This window comes from Lepisma saccharinum, chromosome 1 (assembly GCF_977018435.1).
Source record: "Lepisma saccharinum chromosome 1, izLepSacc3.1, whole genome shotgun sequence".
In the NCBI taxonomy this organism is placed as follows: domain Eukaryota; kingdom Metazoa; phylum Arthropoda; class Insecta; order Zygentoma; family Lepismatidae; genus Lepisma; species Lepisma saccharinum.
The window spans coordinates 105,515,174-105,539,022 of record NC_139229.1 but is presented as its reverse complement, the minus strand read 5'-3'; the positions used below and the strand labels follow the sequence as shown (position 1 = coordinate 105,539,022).

Genomic DNA, 23,849 nt, shown 5'->3' with positions numbered 1-23,849 from the left:
TGGGAAAAGTGGCAACCATACTCATGGACGTCCGCAGGATTTTTTCCAGGGAGGGGAAAGGAAGGTATTTGTTTCCAGGGGGGGGGCAAACGAAGGCAAATTTTCACCAAAAATAGTGTTGTTCCATAAAAAACATTGCTTTAATTTGAATTTATGGTGTTCGTGCAATAATTAACACAGATTATTGTGGCTAAAATGAAATTATATGTGTGAAATACATATTTTTTGGTTGACTTTAATTTTGCAGGGGGGGGGGGCACAGCCCCCCCCCCTTGCCCCCCTTCCGGATGCCCATGACCGTACTGCAACGTGTTATGTACATTCGGATGACTTCGACGGGCCAAGGAACTGATGGGAAAGAACAGAATGCCATTCGGACATGGCCTAGAATTACACTGCTTACACAAGTAACTTTCTTACCCTGTTCATCAATACTGCTCTTCGTATTTCCCTTACGCCATCATACACCAGCCTGGATGCATCAATAAACTCATTTTCATCAACATCCTTTGAAGGGTTCGATGACAAAGCATCTACAGCAACCTCAACCCTTTGAGCAAAGTTTGGCATGACTGAAAGCATAATTCATTATGAGATCTAACAAACTTATGAACGAAAATTAGCAAAGTTAAATTCCAAAGAGACATACTGAAATAACACAACATTATTGAAAACAATATACTGAAATAGTAAAACAAAAAATACGAAAATGTGTAACCGTTCACTACTTTTGAACACTTCCCTAATTTGTCTTGAGCATGGTTCTCAATTTTCCCAGATTTTTTCAGTTGTTGAATATGCGTGTGTGACTGTGTTTCACATAGGTAAGATGCTGTTCCACCAAAATGGATGAATCTACACCATAGCATAGGAAAAAGGTAGGAATTTAATGATTAACAAATAAGTATAGTTTGCCCAGAAATTACATGAATGATACCTATGGCTATTCTGGATCTAACAGTCAGGAATGAGAAATAGTTTGGACTGTTTATAATGTGTGAGATATGCCAGTTTACAATAACTGGACAACAATAAGTTTCTTCTGTATGCAAACAGCAACAACAGAATGTCTAGACTAGCATCTACAAGCATTATGTTAATCAGAATTTTAAATTTGAATCTGTTTTTTACCTTCCTCAACTTTTTGCATTAAAGTTTTTTAACTTCTAATTTTATGAAGTTACCTAATACAAGCAAAATACTTATTTTATAATGTGACATTTTTACTGTAAGGCAAATTAAATTCACTTACCTTGATCTCTCAACACTTTCACAGCTTCCAACACTCTCTCTGTGTAGATCCCTGGCTCGTAGTTATCCATTTCAGCACCAACAACATTGCAGACTCTAGCAGAACGGCCTCGGATAGCACCAGCTGTACGATCCAGCGTATCAGCATCACCTTCTTGCAAGGCTAACACACACTTGTTCACATCTTCTAGTATGTGGTTTTCTGTAATATGTATAAGAAAACAATTAAAAACACACATTGGCTAAAACTATGTTATTCACATGCTGTGAATATGTAAAAACATACATACAATATAATACAAGTTTGAAGATCAATCTCACTTATCCCAAGCTCAAGGAACAAAAGATGTACTGTGTAGACTGTCCTTGTTCTCCACATAAACATTAAAGGTTGCAGCACTCAAAATTGCTTTTTCAACTGAAGTATGCAAATTACAGTACTGCACAGTACCACTATCACTTGCTCATACTCGTTTGTGTCTCCCACCATCGAGTGTGCTATGCTTGAGCGTATACAATGGAATATAATTTTAATGTGACAATAATCGTAGACACACACATATTATGTGCCACCTTGGTAGCATCAGCCCACTATCATCTATTTCAATTTCACAGCATCTTTCACTTCACAATCCACATTTGAGGGCCCAATACCACACACAAATTATGGTTATACATGTATTACTGGGCTTCAAGTGCATACAGCTCATTTTGCCCATTCAAGCATACGCTATCTAGTCGTCAGTGCAAAATATTTGGCACTTAAGCAAACAAACCTCTTCCCGCAAGACTCAAAAAATTTGGACGATCATGCTGAAAAAAGTATGTGCTGTGGTTTTGTACCTAGGCAATTTAATGTGCCATGTGGTAACTGCAACATTTGAGAGGCAAGAAAGGTAAGGAAGAAGAGGCCTGAAAAATAATGAACAAAAGTAGGATGCAAGTATATTGTAAGAGAGGAAAAATATCTGAGTAAAATAAACCTGATGAAGAAGTATGCAATCAAATAAGTCAATATTTGGAAAAACTGGGCAGGTTTTCTTGCTGAAAAAAAAAATTCTGTCATCACTCTCATGTTAACCTAAAAAGTACATGAAACATTGTTCTATTAACTTTTATGGCGTGGCATAAAAGCAACATAAAATAACAAATATAAATACTCAATCTTCAATTTTCAAGTTCACTACACTAAATTTTAGATATGGAAAGAAAAATACCTGATACAGCAAGGAAGTCATCGATAGTGGTAATATCGTCAACAGCTTCTGTCAAGATGCGCACTTGGTTTTCCCATGCATCACGGAACACATCCATGTTCTCTTGAGCCACTTTCGATCTAGGCCGTGCTGCCAAGATGCGTGCAGCATTAATTACTTGAGGGCACAAGTTTTCAATTTGGGAAGCTGCATACCTCACCATCTTCACTCCATCCTCATTGCCTGACATACTGCAAGCTAAGTTTGCAACCTGCAAGTATCCAAAGTAACTCTCAGTTGTGGATCAAGTAATTCATGTAACCTAAAAATCATTCTCCATATTAATAATCTCCTATCCTGAAAGAAAACTGTAATGTCGATTTCTTAACAAATTTACTGAAAAAAACTATAATCACAAAAACTATATTACAAATAAAGCAGACTGCATCCTATCTAATGATGGATCTTTACACAGAGCAATGAAAAAATAATTATCAAATGAACAACCTACTGAGGCACATAGGGGATATGTTATAAATAGAGCAACATATTTCTGGTAAATAAAAGATCAAGATTTCAGTTCAAAAACTGGGCAATCATTTCAAGATCAAAAGCAGTATATAATATTTCAGTGTTAAAATAGTGGATAAAATCCCAGATTTGATTTGAAACTATACTTATTACACAAAATGAACATTTTCTTTCTAATAACATCTTTATGTAGTTATCATAGTGTTAAATTTATTCTCGTCTAAAGGAGTCCAAATTAATATGAAGTTATACATTAAAATAAGTGGCACTTACTTCAACCAGTTTGTTAGCATGTTCTTGGAAGACAAGAGCATATTCTTCAACTTCTTTCTCATTACCAGCTTTAGCTGCTTCAATAAGCACCAATAAAGGAACATTGGTTTCCAAAAAGCTGCAAAAAAAGAATTGTTTACAATGAAGTTCTGGAAAAAAATAATAATGGTAAAGAATGGTAAATGTTTACTATCCTTCGGACACCTATAACTTCTGAGTTTCGTCAATTTTTGACATTTGTACTTACCTATCTGCTTCGCGGATCATTTTTTAACGTGTATTCACGTTTTTTTGATCAATTTTTTTTTAAAAAAAGTGTTTTTGTAACTGAAGAACATACGTTTCCGCAAATGGTTTGTGGGGCTGTGTGTCAATGGTTTGTGGGGCTATGCGAGAATGGTGTGTGGGGCTACGCATACTTTTTTCGAAACCAATTTTTAACTATTGTAACCTATTGTGACCCTACCTAACCTAACCTTACCGGAAATGGTTCGTGGGGCTATGTATGAATGGATCGTGGGGCTATGCGTCAATGGTTGAATTTCCGCTATGAAACATTCCCACATCACACAAAACACCTTCCAGATGTTAGACAATACTACAGGAACTTATTACGGTAAGTAGTTTCTTCTGTAGAAATGAAGAAATCTGTCCCATGGATAGTAAACTAGTACCAAAAGAATAATTTCAACTTATTTCATAGAAGAGTCATTAATAATCAGGGTGGCTACAAACAAGCAGAAATAAAATTCCCTGACTTTTCCAGGTTTTCCAGGACAAAATTTACATTTTTCCCTGACAATTACAAACTAAACTAAATCGATGTTTTTGCAAATAAAAATAATAAACTCGCACAGATCCACGTTATGGTTTTGTTAAGTACCAATATTATCTTCTATGAAATTGACTTAATTTCTCTATTCTCTATGATTTGAATTCAAACTGCAAAATAGTGAATTTGGAAAATTATTACAATGTACAAGCTAGGAAAGGATTACGGAATTTTGTCATACGCTGTAAGTTTAAAATAAAATACTTGATTATTTTTAAAGTTACGACTAAGTGAGATAAGAGTGAAGATTGAATGATTAAGAAATGCAATTTGTAATTTATCAGTCTCCTTATGCATTCTCGGTATTATATGTTGATATTTCCACTGAGGTTTGGAATCCTTTGCTTGCAAGAACCATGAGTGCGGATTCATTTTTCAATGCATAAAGCTACTTCTCTCTTCTCTGTGAAGCACACAACTTAACTCTTGCATATAAGTGAAACAATTGAATCGAACAAAATAAAGTGTCATATTTCCTTACATTATCAATGGGATTTCTGCTTCAGTACAGTATATCCAAGTGAAGTACTGTGAAACAGACAACATGCAGTTATACCATTAATGCTGATGAAATTGCATTGTATAGGTACCTGATTTAGCTAACCAACACATTAAAACAGGAATACTCTAATTATAATAATAATAGCTTCTGAAAGTTCATATACGAGGTGAATCCTGAAAAAAGCTCCAATGGTGCCTATACGCAACACTAGTGGTTGGAGAGCGACACACACACATGCAGGCAGGAAGAAGTGTCATGTAACTGTAATCTGGTACAGTTGCAATGCAGCAGTTTTAGGACAGTTCTAGGTTAAAGATTGCAGCTCCCATACAGTCTCCCACCCACTGCGATGTAGCCTACATTGCAAGCTCAGAATTTGGCACAGAGCCACCAGCAATCGTGTGAGGTGTGCAGACCGGACGTCGTGAGTGATAGTATGGTCAGACGATGGTGCACACAATTCACGGAAGGCCAATCGAATGTGCACAACCCCATACAGCGGAGTACACACGGGCCTTTTGCATCACTTCAGGTGAGAGATCTTGAACCACTTCCTGTACAGCCCTGGCCTTGAATGTGCCGACTTTCATCTCTTTGTTTAACTGAAGAGGTTTCTGGCAGGACAAGGATTTGACAGCTACACTGCGGTAGAGATAGTTCCAGTCTTTGCTGTCAGACACATATACTATGGGCATACAAAATTTAGTGCCATGCTACGACAAATGCCAGAACAATGGTGGTGATTATGCCAAAAATTAGGTTAGGACTCACTGTTACTAATGCAACAAATTACAACTGATATTCTTGTTTCATTTATGCCTAATCGGTAGGGAGCTTGATATTTTGTTATTTTTTTAAATTGGTTTATTTTTTTTATTTTTTACTATACGGTGTTATTTTTCCCAAAATTCACATTTTCATTTTAGCGCATTTTCTGGCAAATATCTGAAATTATACCTTCATGGTGTTTTTAAACTACTGTTTCAAATTGTAAGTCACATGGCTTATGCCTCTTCGTGAGAGTTTGATATCTTGAAAGTTATTTTGGGAAAGTTATTTTCCATACCCCTTTTTTAATTTTAAGGTAAGAATTTTAGATAATGGAATTTTCCCCATATATACTGAAGGGTGCATAATGACCATTAGTGGTGACGCACCCAAAAAATTAAAATCAATCAATCTCACGTGACAGATACCGATATATTATGGCACCAAAAATTGGCATTATCTTTTTTGACTTGTTAGTGTTACGTTTCCCAAAATTCGCGTTTTTGTTTTAGAACATTTATCTACCAAATATACCGAAACGTAATACTCCAATGTGCTTTTAAACTATTATTTTAAATTGTAGGTCACATGGTCTACGTATTTTAATGACAGTTTGATATGTTGGAACAGATTTTTGAGGAAGTAAAAGTAAAGTGCTCCCCTGCACTTTTCCATGAAGGTCTATAGGGGTGTGTAGTTAGGGCCCCACACTTTCTTGATCACGGCTGAAGGTAGTGGTGATTTGATCAGCACCATGCTCCTGGCTACCTTTATCCCTCAAAATTTCCTCAAGGTACCAGCTTCATATGATGCTGGGTGGGCGCCGGAGCAGTTTGAATAGGTGTTAAACATCCCGGTTCTCCCCTGCAGGAGATCGACCCCGGGTCTCTCGCATAGTAGTCAGATGCCCTAATGACAGCTCCATTATTACTCGCTCGACAAATGCCGATGGTGCGCACTTAGCTTGGTAATTCAAAACATATCTCGTGCGACAAATACGAATATGTGGCTCCCGTGTGACGGTAGATACGCACCCGATCTCGTGTTAAAACCCTGCCATTTTGCTCTGTGATGCAAATGGTTTTGATAGAAGTTGAAAAAATCGTGGGAAATACATGATTTAATGTGGCTGTCGGAATTATTCCATGTACGTATAACTCTATAGTTTACTCGAGTAAAATGTTGGAAAACTTGCATGTTCTATGTACACAAACATGGCCTAGAAAAGACAAGAATGTTGGATTTCATGGAATTTTTCGTTGTTTTAGGACATTTCTTTAAAAAAAATCCCTAAAAACGCCAACAATTCGCATTTTATGCCAAATTCGCATTATTTCAATATAACTTTGCAGCAATTACCATTTTTCACGGTTTTGGCGTTTGCGAAAAATTCAATGTCCCTACTAATTGGAAATTACTTTCTGGACACCCCTCGTATAAATCAGTAGATGGAAAGTGAAAATTTAGCAGGGCTGGTCTTTGCTTTTATGATTGAATGATTTGAGTAAATATGATATTAAAATATTTACGTATTTATTATTAGTATTTTATTTCATAATATTGGACATTAACCTTACTCAGTGAGAGATTAACGACCATCTCTCACGAGTTTAAACAGACAGGACAGAGAGTGGCGTTAATTTCATTGCAATACTAGTGTTGCAGTAAATTTGAGGCTGGGAGCATGCACTTACCAATTTTTATAATGTTCACCAATGCAGATTTATGTTTCACTTTTTCGTGATAGCATTCAATATATTCATTTGGTTGGATTCTTCTTGATATCTAAGAATAGTGCAATGTCATTGTAAACGTATGTTAACTTGTGCAGAACCAGTAATACGTCAGGATGATGAAAGAAAACCTTCGTAAGCACTGCTACATTAAATAAGGTGAAGTGAGCCAGAAGAGTAACAAAATTCGAGCAGCAAGTTACCTATTTTGTTTATGCATGCGATTTTTGTTGGATGTTGCAGTCCTGCAATTTCTATCGCATGTTGTAGTGAGGTCGGGTGGCGATATTCGACAAAAATCGTATGTATCAATGGAACCTATTTGTTTCCATGTTCCTTCAGTTTGCCCAACAAAATGCCTTACTACGACGTCCGACAACCATCGGACGGCGCCACCCGCTCCCATCCCCTCCATCAGTTGACAAGTCCCCTTACTACTCCCATACGGACAAGAAAAAATGATAATTCAATGCATTTTCCACGTAATATTTAGAGGCTTAACCTTTACTCACCCGATGGTACCATATGGTATCATCAGAGTAGGGTCAAGTGCCCATATTTCGGATAGGTTCCTAATTTCGGATACCAAGAAATTTCCATGTTAGAACAGTAGCGCCGAAGTGCAGATAGTGCCAACTAACACGCTACTTCGTCCCAAAGTTTACCCTTGTGCGTGACCTTCAGCAATGTTTCTTTAGTGTGTGGCTGATATTTCTGACTTTTCCGGAGTTTTGATGTAATATTTCACCATCCAAACTTAAGGCCTACAACTGGAAGGTTAATATTTACTCACTTCTGTCTAAATTTTATATAATCTTGAGAGATTCAGCAAACATTATTACGTAGTTTCAGTCACATTATTTCAGAGGGGGAACGCACAGAATCGCCATATTGAATATGCGACTGGGTTTCCTAATTTCGGATGCTGCACGGGTACCTAATTTCGACTATCCGAAATTGTGCACCCTTTTCAAACACTCATTAGTAACCCTATCCGAAATTAGGAAATACCCTATCCGACATTAGGCAACCTTTTTGTCAGACTAAAAATATGCATACAATTCTGTGTTTCATAAAATATACCAAGTATTTCTTATAAATGTTAGTATAACTTTCAGAAACATTAATAAATATATGTTCAATGTTTATCAACACATTTATGGCTTATTTTGTTTACATTTAGGTACTGAAAATCTAATTTGAAATTAAGTATCCGAAATATGGGCACTTGACCCTAAGGTCCTACTCGCCCGATGATACTTGGACCTTCATACTCTTATGTTTGGGTGGAGCAGGTCTGGAGCAAGCCTGGAAAATTCATATTGATGACCAACCTCCCTCTTCTCTGCAACATATCCATGCCACATTTCCGAACAGAGTTCCACATTTTGGCTCATTATTCAACTTGTATGGCACCCAGGAACATGAAACATGTTTCAATCTCTTTGGAAACGTACATTCTTTGAAGAGAATACTAAGGTTTGCGCCTTCTCCCCAAAATAACGGGAGAAGAGGGGGTAAACTCCAGATTTTTGTTTTTTTCCTTGAAATTCGGTGGTCGCGCCCCCAAACCCCCCTTTCTCAGTTTGGCATTCTGAAAAAACTGAAAAACAAAACTTATCCGAAGTAGATTGCTCCCAGAGTTATAACAATTTTCTGAGCAATATGCATATTATCTACTTTTCGTAAAAAACAGTTTCACATTTTGGCTCATTATTCAACTTGTATGGCACCCAAAAACATGAAACATGTTTCATTCTCTTTGGAAACGTCCATTCTTTGAAGACAATACTAAGGTTTGCGCCTTCTCCCCAAAAATAGCGGGAGAAGAGGGGGCAAATTCCAGATTTTTTTTCATTTAAATTCGGGGGTTGCCCCCCTCCAAGCCCCTCTTCGTCTGTCCGGCGTTCTGAATTGTACACGGTTGCATGCTCTGATGTTCTAGCTGCAAAACGAAACTTATCCGAAGTAGATTGCTCCCATAGTGCCAGAGTTATAACAATTTTCCTCCAAAAATGCAAATTACTATTTTTCGTAAAAAAAATCACATTTTGGCTTATTATTCAACTTGTATGGTACCCAAAAACATGAAAGTTCTCTTGAGAAATGTTCATTCTTTGAAAAGAATACTAAAGTTGGCGCCCTCTCCCCAAAATAGCGAGGGAAGAAGGGGCAAACTCCAGATTTTTATGTTTTTTCCATTGAAATTCGGGGGTTGTGCCCCCGAATCCCCCTTCATCGGTCAGGCGTTCTGAATTGTACACGGTTGCATGCTATGATGTTTTAGCTGCAAAAAAACTTATCCGAAGTAGATTGCTCCAATAGTTCCTGAGTTATAACAATTTTTCTCAAAAACTGCAAATTACCTATTTTTCGTAAAAAAACCCAACATATTTTGGCTTATTATTCAACTTGTATGGCACCCAAGAACATGAAACATTTTTCATTCTCTTGAGAAATATCCATTCTTTGAAGAGAATACTAAAGTTGGCGCCCTCTCCCCAAAATAGCGGGGGAAGAAGGGGCAAACTCAAGATTATTATGTTTCTTTCCGATGAAATTCGGGGGTCGCGCCCCCAAACCCCCTTCCTCGGTTCGGCAATCTGAATTGTACACGGTTGCATGCTATGATGTTTTATCTGAAAAACAAAAGTTATCCGAAGTAGATTGCTCCCATAGTGCCCGAATTATAACAATTTTCCTCCAAAGTGTGTTCGAATTTAAAATACCCGCCGAGAAGCCAGGGCGAGAGAAATTTCTCTCTCTCTCTCCTCCTGCCATCACTGGTTACTGGCGCCGTGGTTGTGTTGCGCATAAAAGGGGCCTAAAAGTTGAGGCCGAAACTTACGAACGAGATTTCCTGTTCCCCTGCAGAGTTCCATAACGATATCTTTAAATAAATAAATAATAATTTTAAAAAAGTCAATGAAGACGAAATTCCCTGACATTTCCCTGACTTTTTTTGACACCTCAAATTCCCTGACTTTTCCCGGTTTTCCAGGTCTGTCGCCACCCTGATAATATTTGCAGTAACACAACACCAAAACAGAGAAGTGGAATTGGGCAATCTAAGCTACTAGGAAGGTTCAGCTAACTCATAAGATAAAATAGACCAAGTAAGGTAGGTGGTTCCATAAATAGCTAGTTGCAGTGGTTTAGTCTACAAGACACTTGCTACAAGAGACCAGAGGTTTGATTCCAAGGGAGGGTGGGAAAGGTTCCAGACATGTTCCTGCATAAAGTGGCTTTGGAACTCACCCAGGCCTGGAGGAAAGGAGAGGGGGTTAAAGGTGGCCAGAGCAGGGTACTAACCACATCACCTGCACTATGGGAAAGATCAAAAATTTTCTGCACTATGGGAAAGATCAATACTTTTCAACTGGAGAGGAATTTTTATGTAAAATTTAAAATTTTCCTCTTCTAATTGTGCTTGATGGGAGGGGGAACCAAAATTTGCTTCCCAAAAGAGCTTGATTCTTAAAAACTTTCAATGGTGCATGTCAAACACTGGCTAACATCAGATGACATACCTGAAATACACATAACCATCAAGCTCTTGTCAGTTGTTTTTTTCTTGTTTTTCTGTCTTTCAATAATCAGTTATCCATTATGACTGTCTTTAAAAGTGTGTCTGTGTAATATTATCTTGTAATGTTTGTTGTCCTTATCTTGTGTTGAACTGTATGGAAGCAGAATATATGTATATGTCATTCGCAAATCTTGTAACGAGTTCTTACTTTTCAATTTCATGTGACTAAAATGCGACAGTACATAGTTGTCTACTACTTATTTTAAAAGTGTAGCCTTGAAGTCTCCCAGCAGTAGAGATTTGTTTATATGTGCAAAACAATTTCGCATCTGAGTATTTCCTATTTATAATTATATAAAAAAAAAAACTAGGTGAAAGACCGAACAATGAAATATTCAAACAGCAAAAATCATTTGAGAGCTAACTTTATATAACATAATTGATATAACTTGGAAATGAAATACATTTACATTTCCTCCTGCCCTGAAGTCAAGCACTGTTTCAACCATGCATCATTCTATGCCATGCAAGTGTTCAGAACAAAATTGTGGTGAAGCCATAGAGAATGCCACAGTTCCAAAACTAACCCTGCTCGAGTTTCAATTTCCACCAACCTTTCATTCCTGGAGTTGAAGGAATTAGAGTACCAGTGACATATTTTTGGTGAATAAAATACTGTAATTTTGGTACAAAAACTGAGCATATTTCAGGATCAAAAGTGACATAAAAATGTCATTTTGGTGTTAAAAATGGTGAATAAAATACTAAATTTGATTTCAAACTATAGAATTTTTTTTGAGGAAGTGATAAGTACCTGTCTGATACATGATCCACAACTGCTTTTCTTAGCTGTCTTCGAAGGTCTCTGGTCTTTCGACACATGTGGTCAATTGCTCTATCCAATCCTTCACTTCGTTCCTTGACACCCATCTGGAAAGAAATTATTAATATAGACTAGTTAAAAGAAAGAAGTAGGATATGCATAGTCATATTCCAAGCAAACACCATTTAATTGCCACAGCATTGTTTACTGAATATTAACATTCTCACCTTCAGTAACCACAAACTGAGTGAAGAGATTTATGTGGAAGTACTTCTGGATATTTACATTTGATTCTAAATTGTATTCCTGAAACCTTGAATAAATGATGATAATGCAGTGAAGATTCTTCACTTTCTAGCAATCCTGTTAATTCATTTTTTTCTAAATGGCTCGGCAATGAAACAAAAATATAATAAACTAATAATGGTGCAATAGAACCACAGCAAATTAACATAATTGTGAATAGAATCTAAGTGGCACTAAATTGTGGAAGTCTACATTTCATTTCACTGCCAACCAATTGCAGTTAAAGAAAATCTCGATACTGTGGAAAATTAAAATTTGTCATGTCTTGGGAGTTTATTTTATGAACTTCTACCTTAAGTCTGCTGTTAGGACATGTGCATGACAAGTCACTTACCAATGCATATACGGTATGTTACTTCTTAGCAAATTATATTTTTTTTAGGGCTTGAAGTAAAAATCATAAGAAAAGGTTTTCAATAAATATTTCTCCATTAGCATTAAAAGGAAATACTACACTGTTTTTGATGTCATCCTACTGAAGCAAATGCACCATAATTTTTCACAATTTACTCACTCTACATGTTATCATTTTTAAATTTACGACAGGTCGTATTAATTTAACGAAATACGAAAGTGGCAGCAAAGACTCAAATTTGACTTGGCAGCATCCTAGGTATAGGTTGCCAGTTTTTACATTAACCTCTTGGTGCCCAAGTATCTCGATTGAGATACCTTGTTATGCTCGTAATTTTTACGTTATAATGTCGCTACTTTTGGCTGGAATTGCGATTTTCTTTTTTCACATTATTGTTAACACATATATTAAACAATAATGACTCTTGCACGTCTTGGTGTTGAACAAAAGAGGCAGGAAAATGGTGGCTTCCTCTCAAAGAAAAAAGAATTCCGACAAACAAAGGCGGGATTTGTTGTTCTAAAGCAATGTGTTCCTTCCACCACGGGAAACTCGATGGGTGTAAAGTTTGCTTGTTGGTACCTGATGTCACAAGGAACTTTCCCCATGTTGGCAGAAGGGTGGGGGGAGGGGGAGAGGGGTTGAGGAAAACTGTGTTGTAACAAAGCAAAGATTTAGGTAGGAAAACAGGTCTTTGTTGTCAAGCACAAGCATTTCTCAAGTGGCTACAACGTGATCTGCATTGTCTAAAAATAGACTGGTGACACACATGCAAGAAAGTGCCATTTTTGGCATGCTTTAGTCACTCCGGTCTAGTTTATGAGAGAGCTCACATCCATCAGCAATGCTCGCTCACATCCATCAGCAATGCTCGCGAAGTGTGCACGTGCCTGAAGTTGTTTTTTGTGGTGCGGTGGTTTTTATATCTCACAAACTGACAAGTGTGCGTGTGACTTGTGCCATGTGAAAGTGTCATTTGTGTCTGGAGTGTCAGCAAAAGGCTTATAGTTGACCACGGCTTCCCAGAGTGATCTCCGTTCTGATGAAATTCGGAATGAGCTGGAGGCAATGGATACGGACTCTGAGTGGGATGAAGAAGAACTTGACATTCCCTCTGACATGTCATCAGAATTAGATTCTGATGATATGTCACAAAGACGAGAGACACGTTCCCCTTCCCCTCCTCCTGTATCTCCTGTCGACTGGCACCCCTCTCCAAACCGGTAGAACCGCTCCCAACCTGCAACCTTTCCTAGGACAAACTGGACTGAAGGCTCGACACATTGACAATCAATCCTCACCCTTGGACTTTTTTTACACTGACTTTTTCTGCAGAAATCTTCACTCCAGTGATTATTTCCATGTGTATTTTGGCAATGTCCTGTACATAATTGTTGTGCTGCAATGCTTTTAAAAATACAAAATACATTATGGGGCTCCAATGTAATGTACATTCCAAGTAATCAGCATATGACACATCTATGACTTCGCAATATGTCAGCAGGTGGTGATTTCCATTTAACTTCTTGTTTATGCAATCATTAACTACAAGGTGTCCATGAAAGAACTAGTGAGTGAACAAGAAAGCATCAGATCTCTGAAAAGAGAAACTTTGACAGTTTACATTTGATGCACTAGAGGCTGTCCATGGAGGGAGGGGGTAGGAGGGAAGGGATGGAGAGAGAGGCAGGGGGAGAGATTTTTTGTATCAGCCAGCTACAAAAGGAGTCAGTTTCAGATAGAACAAGGCCAGGATTCGAACCTGGGCTCCTGGCATTGTAGCATGCTGTGCTTACTGCTCTCCTACAGATGTTGGCTCCAGTTCTTTCTTGGACATAACATATTTATATTGTGGATGGAAACAAACCAATACTGTAACCATCCTGGAATAAATCAGTAATGTATTTTGCCTTGTCCCTTTAGAAAACAAGGTATAGACAGATATATGTCTACATAATCATTTCACCACATGGCGCATTGTTAAAAAATTAGAATACAAGAAATTAAATGCAATATTAGTGCTCCACCATATTGGTACATTCACTAATACAAAACATAAAATAAAATAAACCTGCATATCTTTTCCACAAAAGCAAAGGACAAGTGAAAGTTTAAAACTGTGACAACTACTATACTTTTCACCATGAAGGGTGGTTGTACAGAAAAACACAGAAGTGATTAGAAAACAGCTGACACTGATTTTGAAGACTATGGTATGGCCACTGTTGCTATGAAATTATTTTCCAGCTTTACATATGCAGGGACAGAAAAGAAACACAAAGAAAGAGAGACAGCAACTAAACTCATGTGGAAGCAAATATGGTTATTGGGTTCATTCTAATGTCTCACATAAGCATTAACATATTTTGCTATCATGTGATTATAAAGCTATAACACAATCTCTCGGGAGTGCCACAGATATGTGCAAAAAGGGAACACTCAAGTAACTACCTGAAGAGAGAGACATTAACAGGAGTGGCAAAAACAGGGATAGAAAATGTGCAAACAATTATGTCAGTCTTACCCCACTTCTCGACAGGCATTTTGCAGTTTCCAACTGGTATGGTCATCAAGAAGGAAAGAAAAAGTTGACAATATAGTAACACATTTTCATTCTTGTGTTTGATAAGTCAAAGAAAAGATAAAAACAAAACCTGAGCTTAAGCAATGGTTTATATGAATAATATTCAGAAAAAATACACGAATCTTGTTCTTGATGTACGCAAATATTTGGATCAAAAAGCTGCATTTTAGTTGTGAGTATTAATGATGAGCTTTTATTTAATTCATATTCTTAGATATATTATTTACGCCTAATATTAGTCACACATTCACCATACAAAATTAAATAACATGTGCACATAGCATTATTTTCAAGCAGGAACCTTCAACTTATTTTATACTTCCAGGAATTTCATGGTTTCTTTTCAAATCTCCAACCATACACAAGAAATTTCATTTACCCAAAACTTTTGCTAACATCTTCTGCATTGACTGCATCTTGGATGTTTAAGTAAATCATTTGAAGCAATGTATTATACTGTAGAACCCCAATCATACATTTCTCATGGGTCTGTGGCTGAAAAAACTTAAAACACAGGAAAGTGTAAAATCTGGAAATAAATTCTAACACTGTCTTGTACCGGACCAATTAGAACCCTGGTTATATCCCCAAACTATCTATATTGGAAATTACACCAGTTCCATGAAAGTAATTATCAGTACGAAGTTCTGTGAAAGAGTATGTACCTGTTTATAGTATTACTTAATGTTTTGTTCCCTCAACACTGGTTGTAATCTTTTTACTAAAATAAATAAAATAAAAAATTCCTGCTACACTGTTTTCTTACATGCAGATGTATCTGAAATCAGCTGCTTACTGTTTGTCCATACTAAATCTACAGGCCAATAAATAAGAATTATTTGATAATACACCTTTATTTTGTCATTGAAATGTCACTATCAAAGCAAAAAAAAATAAATAAAGGAATAATTTCAGGTACTACAAATATTTTAGTGCATATTTATTTGGTGATAGTAAGAACTGCTCTAAGGTTAGTGCTGCAAATGTTATGGTTTTTCTCAGAGAAGTGTTAATAAAACTCTCTAAGCATTATTGTGAGGGTATTTCAATCCAATAAGAGACTTGTGTTATAAAATATACATAAATTCTGTTACAAAGTGAATTCAAATACAAAATGTGCTTTACTTTGTTTTGGTATCAAAACTGATTACTTTTAAAGTGCTGAAACGTGAGTCTTCTATTGTTGCTACGACAGATTTATATTGACTGAAACTGTGTTCAATAATGAGTGAAATAAAGGGAGTATATATTCAAAATATGTAATGGATTTCACTGCCATTTCAAGCTTGGGCTTCCATTGTTGACACAAATGTTAGAATACCAGATGCATTGTACATTGTCCAGTTTAAAAATAAACAGAGTACAAAACAAACAAAATACAGATTAATGGAAAACCTTTGCTATTAAGACCAAAGTAGAAAATGTAGTAATAGCATGAATATGGAATATGTGTCAGCAAATGTTTGAAAATATGGAAGTTCCATGTAAAAATTAAAATGTGCAAAATATGTGCTAAAGCTTGTGTATGTAAAAATAAAATATGGAAAGTAAAAAGAGCATTTTTCGAGCTTACATAACACAATTCGTAAGATTATACAAAATTACATTGACTTTAGAATCTGAAGATATGTACCAGTCAAACCCCAATTTTACATTCTTCAGGCGCCCTTAAATGAAAAACGCACAATGCGGGAAAGCATAAGGGAGGGGTGAAACTCAAGTGTCAGTAAGGATTGACTACACAATCGACTTTTTAGGGGTATATTATATCAAAAATTGTTTAACAATGGGATAGAAGTATGATTATGAATTTGCAAGGAAAAAAAGCAAGATCTGCTGTGAAAGTCAATGACGGATTAACAGGACCCACTTTCGTAGGGTAGGGACGGTGAATGACTGCTTCTAACTGCCATCTCTTGGATTCATCTGATTGTGTGGGATATCTATTTACTCTCTAAACTGGTAATTAGTTGCTAGTTTTTGAAGTCCCGGGTAATTAGAGGGGTAGGTGATCATTTATACCTGGACGTCAAGCATTTTTATATACTGCAATCAAAGTGTCCTGAAGACATGCAGAATGATTCAGATTCCACTTTGACCTGCACATGTATCCAGTCCCGATCAGCAAAACAGCATGAAGTGAACAAAGCAAGCTTTGTCAAACTTATGCATTTTTAGAAATTATCAGTGACGCTCGCAAGAAATTATCAGTGACTAGCGCATGATTTTCGAAAGGAGGATGGGGTTACATATACTTTTAACAGTAGTCAGCCCTCACTTTGCCATCTTTTCCTGCCTATGACGTTATCCCTTTTTTTATTCAGAAATACTCACCAAAATGGGGGGATGACCCCCCCCTTGGGCATGCCACTTTATGTTATTTACATCCATATTAATCCACAATTTATTATTGGATTAAGAAGTCTTGTGGAGGGCAATAGTTTCCCAGTAAATAACGTTTCTTTTTTTTTTTCTTTTTCTTCCCGATAACTTCTTTAATATTGCGTGATATATTTTCAGCACGTGAATGGTTCCGAAGAAAACGGGGATTATATCATTCTTAGCATCATGTGCATTTTCTTCTTGCACTGCTTTGTGCGTTCAAGGCATTTATCCGAAGGAAGAAAAAAAAAGATAGTATTTTTTTCTTTAACTCTCGCATTGTGTCTGCTGCTTGTGTTTCCTAATCATCAAAGCAAAACAACCTTCTGAGGCGAGATGCAAAACACTGACGTTTTTCTTCCCTTACGAGTCATAGCTCTGGAGCCAGGAGACAAAACAATGGCGCCAGTTACCAGCTGCCCGCTGCTCGCAGGCACCCCTCCGACTGGTTTGCAACAGGAGGGAGGGGAAGGGGGAGACAAAAACAGGTGGTTGAGCAGCGCTTATCAGAAGTGTGCCCATTCCCACTCGGCCAAGTAGCAGAAAGAAAATAAGGGGGGTAGGAAGGATCACTCCTTGACACTCTTCCCATGTTGTCATGTCAATGCTTTAGACATAGGAGCAAGATTTCCGACACAGGACATTCAAGAATGAGAAACCGGCTCAATCGTTCAATTACTGCACAGCTGTGAACAGTGGTGAATTAATGAGATCATGGAAGATGGGCGTTATATATATATATATATATATATATATATATCAGGGTGGCTACAAACAAGCAAAAATGAAATTCCCTGACTTTTCCAGGTTTTCCAGGACAAAATTTAAATTTTTCCCTGACAATTACAAACTAAACTAAATCGATGTTTTCGTAAATTGAAATAATAAACTCATACAGATCCAGGCATGGATTTGTTAAACACCAATATCATCTTCTATGAAATTGACTTAATTCCTCTATTCTCTATGATTTGAATTCAAACTGCAAAATAGTGAATTTGGAAAATTATTACAATTCACAAGCTAGGTAAGGATTGATTACAGAATTTTGTCATACGCAGTAACTTTAAAATAAAATACTTGATTATTTTTAAAGTTACGACTAAATGAGATAAGAGTGAATGATTAAGAAATACAATTTGTAATTTATCAGTCTCCTTATCCATTCTCGGTATTATATGTTGATATTTCCACTGAGGTTTGGAACCCTCTGCTTGCAAGAACCATGAGTGCGGACTCATTTTTCAATGCATAAAGCTACTTCTCTCTTCTCTGTAAAGCAAACAACTTAACTCTTTCATATAAGTGAAACAATTGAATCGAACAAAATAAAGTGTCATATTTCCTTACTTTATCAATGGGATTTCTGCTTCAGTACAGTATATCCAAGTGAAGTACTGTGAAATTGACAACATGCAGTTATACCTTTAATGCTGACGAAAAGGGTACGTAGGTATTAGAAATTTAACGCAAGCAATTTATAGAATTGCATTGTATAGGTACCTGATTTAGCTAACCACACATTAAAACAGGAACACTCTAATAATAAAAGCTTCTGAAAGTTCATATACGAGGGGCATCCTGAAAAAAAACTCCAATGGTGCCTATACGCAACAATAGTGGTCGGAGAGCGACACACAAACATGCAGACAGGAAGAAGTGGCATGTAGCTGTAATCTGGTATAGTTGTAATGCAGATGTTTTAGGACAGTTCTAGGTTAAAGATTGCAGCTATCATACAGTCTCCCACAGACTGCGATGTAGCCTACACTGCACACTCAGAATTTGGCACAGAGCCACCAGCAATCGTGTGAGGTGTGCAGACCGGATGTCGTGAATGATAGTATGGTCAGACGATGGTGCATACAATTCACGGAAGGCCAATTGAATGTGCACAACCCCATACAGCACAACACAGGCCCTTTGCATCACTTCAGGTGAGAGATCTTGGACCACTCCCTGTACAGTCCTGCCCTTTAATGTACAGACTTTCATCTCCTGGTTTAACTGAATAGGTTTCTGGCAGGGCAAGGATTTGACAGCTACACTGCGGTAGAGATAGTTTCAGTTTTTGTTTGTCAGACACATATACCATGGGCATACAAAATTTAGTGCCATGCTACGACAAATGCGAGAACAATGGTGGTGATTATGCCGAAAAGTAAGTTAGGACTCACTGTTACAAATGCAATAAATTACTACTGATATTATTGTTTTATTTATGCCTAATTGGTAGGGACCTTAATATTTTGTTATTTTTTTTAAATTGGTGAATTTTCTTATTTTTTATTTTTTACTATACGGTGTTATTTTTCCCAAAATTCACATTTTCATTTTAGCGCATTTTCTGGCAAATATACCTTCTACCTTCATGGTGTTTTTAAACTACTGTTTCAAATTGTAAGTCACATAACTTACGCCTCTTTGTGAGAGTTTGATATCTTGAAAGTTATTTTCCATACCCCTTTTTTTAATTTTAAGGTAAGGATTTTAGATAATGGAATTTTCCGTATATACTGAAGGGTGCATAATGACCATAAGTGGCGACACACCAAAAAATTAAAACAATCAATCTCACGTGACAGATACCGATATATTATAGCGCCAAAAATTGGCATTATCTTTTTTGACTTGTTAGTGTTACGTTTCCCAAAATTCGCGTTTTTGTTTTAGAACATTTATCTGCCAAACATACCGCAACTTAATACTTCATTGTGCTTTTAAACTATTCTTTTAAATTGTAGGTCACATGGTCTACGTATTTTCGTGACAGTTTGATATGTTGGAACAGATTTTTGAGGAAGTAAAAGTAAAGTGCTCCCCTGCACTTTTCCATGAAGGTGTATAGGGGTGTGGAGTTAGGGTCCCACACTTTCTTGATCACGGCTGAAGGTGGGGGTGATGTGATCACCACCATGCTCCTGGCCACCTTTATCCCTCAGTTTCCTCAAGGTCCCAGCTTCATATGATGCTGGGCGGTCACCGGAGCAGTTTGAATAGATGGAAAACATCCCGGTTCTCCGCCGCAGGGGATTGACCCCAGGTCTCTCGCATAGTAGTCAGACGCCCTAACGACTGAGCTCCATTATTACTGGCTCGACAAATGCCGATGGTGCACACTTAGCTTGGTAATTCAAAACATATATTGTGTGACAAATACGAAGATGTGGCTCCTGTATGACGGTAGATATGCACTCGATCTCCTGTTAGAACCCTGCCACTTTGCTCTGTGATGCAAATGGTTTTGATAGAAGTTGAAAAAATCGTGGGAAATACATGACTTAATGTGTCTGTCGGAATTATTCCATGTTGGTATAACTCTACAATTTACTCTTGAGTAAAATGTTGGAAAACTTGCATGTTCTATGTACACAAACATGGCCTAGAAAAGAGAAGAATGTTGGATTTCATGGAATTTTTCATTTTTTAGGACATTTCTTTAAAAAAAATTGTTAAAAACGCAAACAATTCGCATTTTATGCCAAATTCGCATTATTTCGATATTTCGAATGGGCGAAAAATGTGTCCAGACATCACTGCACATTCCTAAACATAACTTCGCAGCAATTACCATTTTTCACGGTTTTGGCATTTGCGAAAAATCAATGTCCCTACTAATTGGAAATTACTTTCTGGCCACCCCTCATATAAATAGTAGATGGCAGAGAAAATTCAATCCTTGAAGAAAGTGATTTGCTTTTATGATTGAATGAATCTAGTAAATATGATATTAAAATATTTACGTATTTATTATTAGTATTTTGTTTCATAATATTGGACATTAACCTTACCCTGTGAGAGATTAATGACCATCTCTCATGAGTTTAAACAAACAGGACAGAGAGTGGCGTTAATTTCAATGCAATACTAGTGTTACAGTAAATTTGAGGTTGGGAGCATGCTCTTGCCAATTTTTATAACGTTCACCATTACAGATTTATGTTAAACTTTTTTGTGATAGTATTCAATATATATCCCGTTTGGTTGAATTCTTCTTGATATCTAAGAATAGTGCAATGTCATTGTAAACGTATGTTAACTTGTGCGAAACCAGTAATACATCAGGATGATGAAAGAAGAACTTCATAAGCACTGCTAAATTAAATAAGGTGAAGTGAGCCAGAAGAGTAATAAAATTCCAGCAGCATATTTGCAGTCTAAAGCTCTTCTTGTTTATGCATGCGATTTTTGTTGGATGTTGCAGTCCATGCAATTTCTGTCGCATGTTGTAGTGAGATACCTTGTCAGGTGGCGATATTCAACAAAAATCGTATGTATCAATGGAACCTTTTTTTTTCCATGTTCCTTCAGTTTGCCCAACAAAATGCCTTACTACGTGACAAGTCCCCTTACTACTCCCATATGGACAAGAAAAAATGATATTCAATGCATTTTCCACGTAATATTTAGAGGCTTAACCTTTACTACCCCAATAATACCATATGGTATCATCAGAGTAAGGTCGTACTGGCCTGATGATAGCATATGGTATAATTGTGCTGATTACGAAATGAATGTGCTTTTTCGACCTTCATACTCTTATGTTTGGGTGGAAACTCTTGACACAGGTCTGGAGCAAGCTTGAAAAATGCATATTGATGACCAACCTCCCCCTTCTCCCTCCCCTCCGCAACATATCCATGCCACATTTCCGAACAGAGTTTCACATTTTGGCTCATTATTCAATTTGTATGGCTCCCAGGAACATGAAATATGTTTCAATCGCTTTGGAAATGTCCATTCTTTGAAGAGAATACTAAGATTTGGGCCTTCTCCCTAAAATAGCGGGAGAAGATGGGGCAAACTTCAGATATTTATGTTTTTTCCATTGAAATTCGGTGGTCGCGCCCTCAAACCCCATTCCTCCGTTCGGCAATCTGAATTGTACAAAGTTGCATGCTCTGATGTTTTATCTGTAAAACAAAACTTATCCGAAGTAGATTGCTCCCATAGTGCCCGAGTTATAACAATTCTCCTCCAAAAATGCAAATTACGTATTTTTCGTAAAAAAAAAAATATCACATTTTGGCTTATTATTCAACTTGTATAGCACCCAAGAACATGAAACATGTTTCATTCTCTTGAGAAATTCGCGCCTTCGTCCCAAATAGCGGGAGAAGAGGGGGCAAACTCCACATTTTTATAGTTTTTCATTGAAATTCGGGGGTCGCGCCCCCCAAACCCCCTTCCTCAGTTCGGCGGTCTGAATTGTACACGGTTGCATGCTCTGATGTTTTAGCTGCAAAACAAAACTTTTACCGAAGTAGATTGCTCCCATAGTGCACGAGTTATAACAATTTTCTGAGCAATATGCAAATTACCTATTTTTTTAAAAAAAAACAGTGTTTCACATTTTGGCTTATGGCACCCAAGAACATGAAACATGTTTCATTCTCTTTGGAAACGTCCATTCTTTGATGGGAATACTAAGGTTTGCGCCTCATCCCCAAAATAGCGGGAGAAGAGGGTGAAAACTTCAGATTTTTGTTTTTTTTTTCATTGAAATTCGGGGTCGGGCTCCCCCAAACCCCCGTCCTCGGTCAGGCGTTCTGAATTGTACATGGTTGTATGCTGTGATGTTCTATCTGAAAAACAAAACTTATCTAAAGTAGATTGCTCCCATAGTGCCCGAGTTATAACAATTTACCTCCAAAAATGCAAATTACATATTTTTCGTAAAAAAAATCACATTTTGGCTTATTATTCAACTTCTATGGCACCCAAGAACATGAAACATGTTATGTTCTCTTCAGAAATGTCCATTCTTTGAAAAGAATAATAAAGTTCGCGCCCTCTACCCAAAAAAGCAGGAAAAGTAGGGGCTAATCCATTTTTTTGTTTTTTCCATTGAAATTCGGGGGTCATGCCCCCAGCCCCCCTTTCTCGGTTCGGCGTTCTGAATTGTACACTGTTGCATGCTCTGGTGTTTTATCTGAAAAACAAAACTTATCTGAAGTAGATTGCTCCTATAGTGCCCGAGTTATAACAATTTTCCTCCAAAAATGCAAGTTACATATTTTTCGTAAAAAACAATATTACATTTTGGCTTATTATTCTACTTGTATGGCACCCAAGAACATGAAACATGTTTCATTCCCTTGAGAAATGTCCATTCCTTGAAAAGAATACTAAAGTTCGCGCCTTCTTCCCAAAATAGTAGGAGAAGAGGGGGCAAACTTCAAATTTTTGTTTTCTCTATTGAAATTCGGGGGTCGCGCCCCCTAAACCCCCTTCCTCGGTCCGGCGTTCTGAATTGTACACGGTTGCATGCTATGATGTTTTAGCTGCAAAACAAAACTTATCCTAAGTAGATTGCTTCCATAGTGCCCGAGTTATAACAATTTACCTCCAAAAATGCAAATTACATATTTTTCGTAAAAAAAAAAATTAATCACATTTTGACTTATTATTCTACTTGTATGGCACCCAAGAACATGAAACATGTTTCATTCTCTTGAGAAATGTTCAATCTTTGAAACTAATACTAAAGTTTGCACCTTCTCTCCAAAATAGTGGGAGAAGAGGGGGCAAACTTCAGATTTTTGTTTTCTCTATTGAAATCCGGGGGTCGAGCCCCCCAAAACCCCTTCCTCGGTCCGGCGTTCTGAATTGTACACGGTTGCATGCGCTTATGTTTTAGCTGCAAAACAAAACTTATCTGAAGTAGATTGCTCCCATAGTGCCAGAGTTATAACAATTTTCTGTTCCCGTTCAGAGTTCCATAACGATATCTTTAAATAATAAAATTTAAAAAGTCAATGAAGACGAAATTCCCTGACATTTC

At 37.1% G+C, this 23,849-nt stretch overlaps 1 protein-coding gene across 10 annotated transcripts in view; it reads right to left on the bottom strand.

Annotated features, from left to right (window-relative positions):
* Positions 1-23,849, bottom strand: part of alpha-Cat (catenin alpha) — a 69,911-nt gene that overhangs the window by 20,306 nt on the left and 25,756 nt on the right. For 8 of the 10 annotated variants that reach the window (XM_083135857.1, XM_083135886.1, XM_083135922.1 and 5 more), the window contains exons 8-13: positions 14,624-14,656; positions 11,430-11,545; positions 3,252-3,369; positions 2,469-2,718; positions 1,253-1,453; positions 421-572 (exon numbers count right to left, since the gene is read on the bottom strand). In XM_083135857.1, the coding sequence (XP_082991983.1) occupies positions 421-572; positions 1,253-1,453; positions 2,469-2,718; positions 3,252-3,369; positions 11,430-11,545; positions 14,624-14,656 (870 nt within the window). The remainder of the gene's footprint in view (positions 1-420; positions 573-1,252; positions 1,454-2,468; positions 2,719-3,251; positions 3,370-11,429; positions 11,546-14,623; positions 14,657-23,849) is intronic. The other 2 variants (XM_083135931.1, XM_083135940.1) reach the window with 1 other exon arrangement.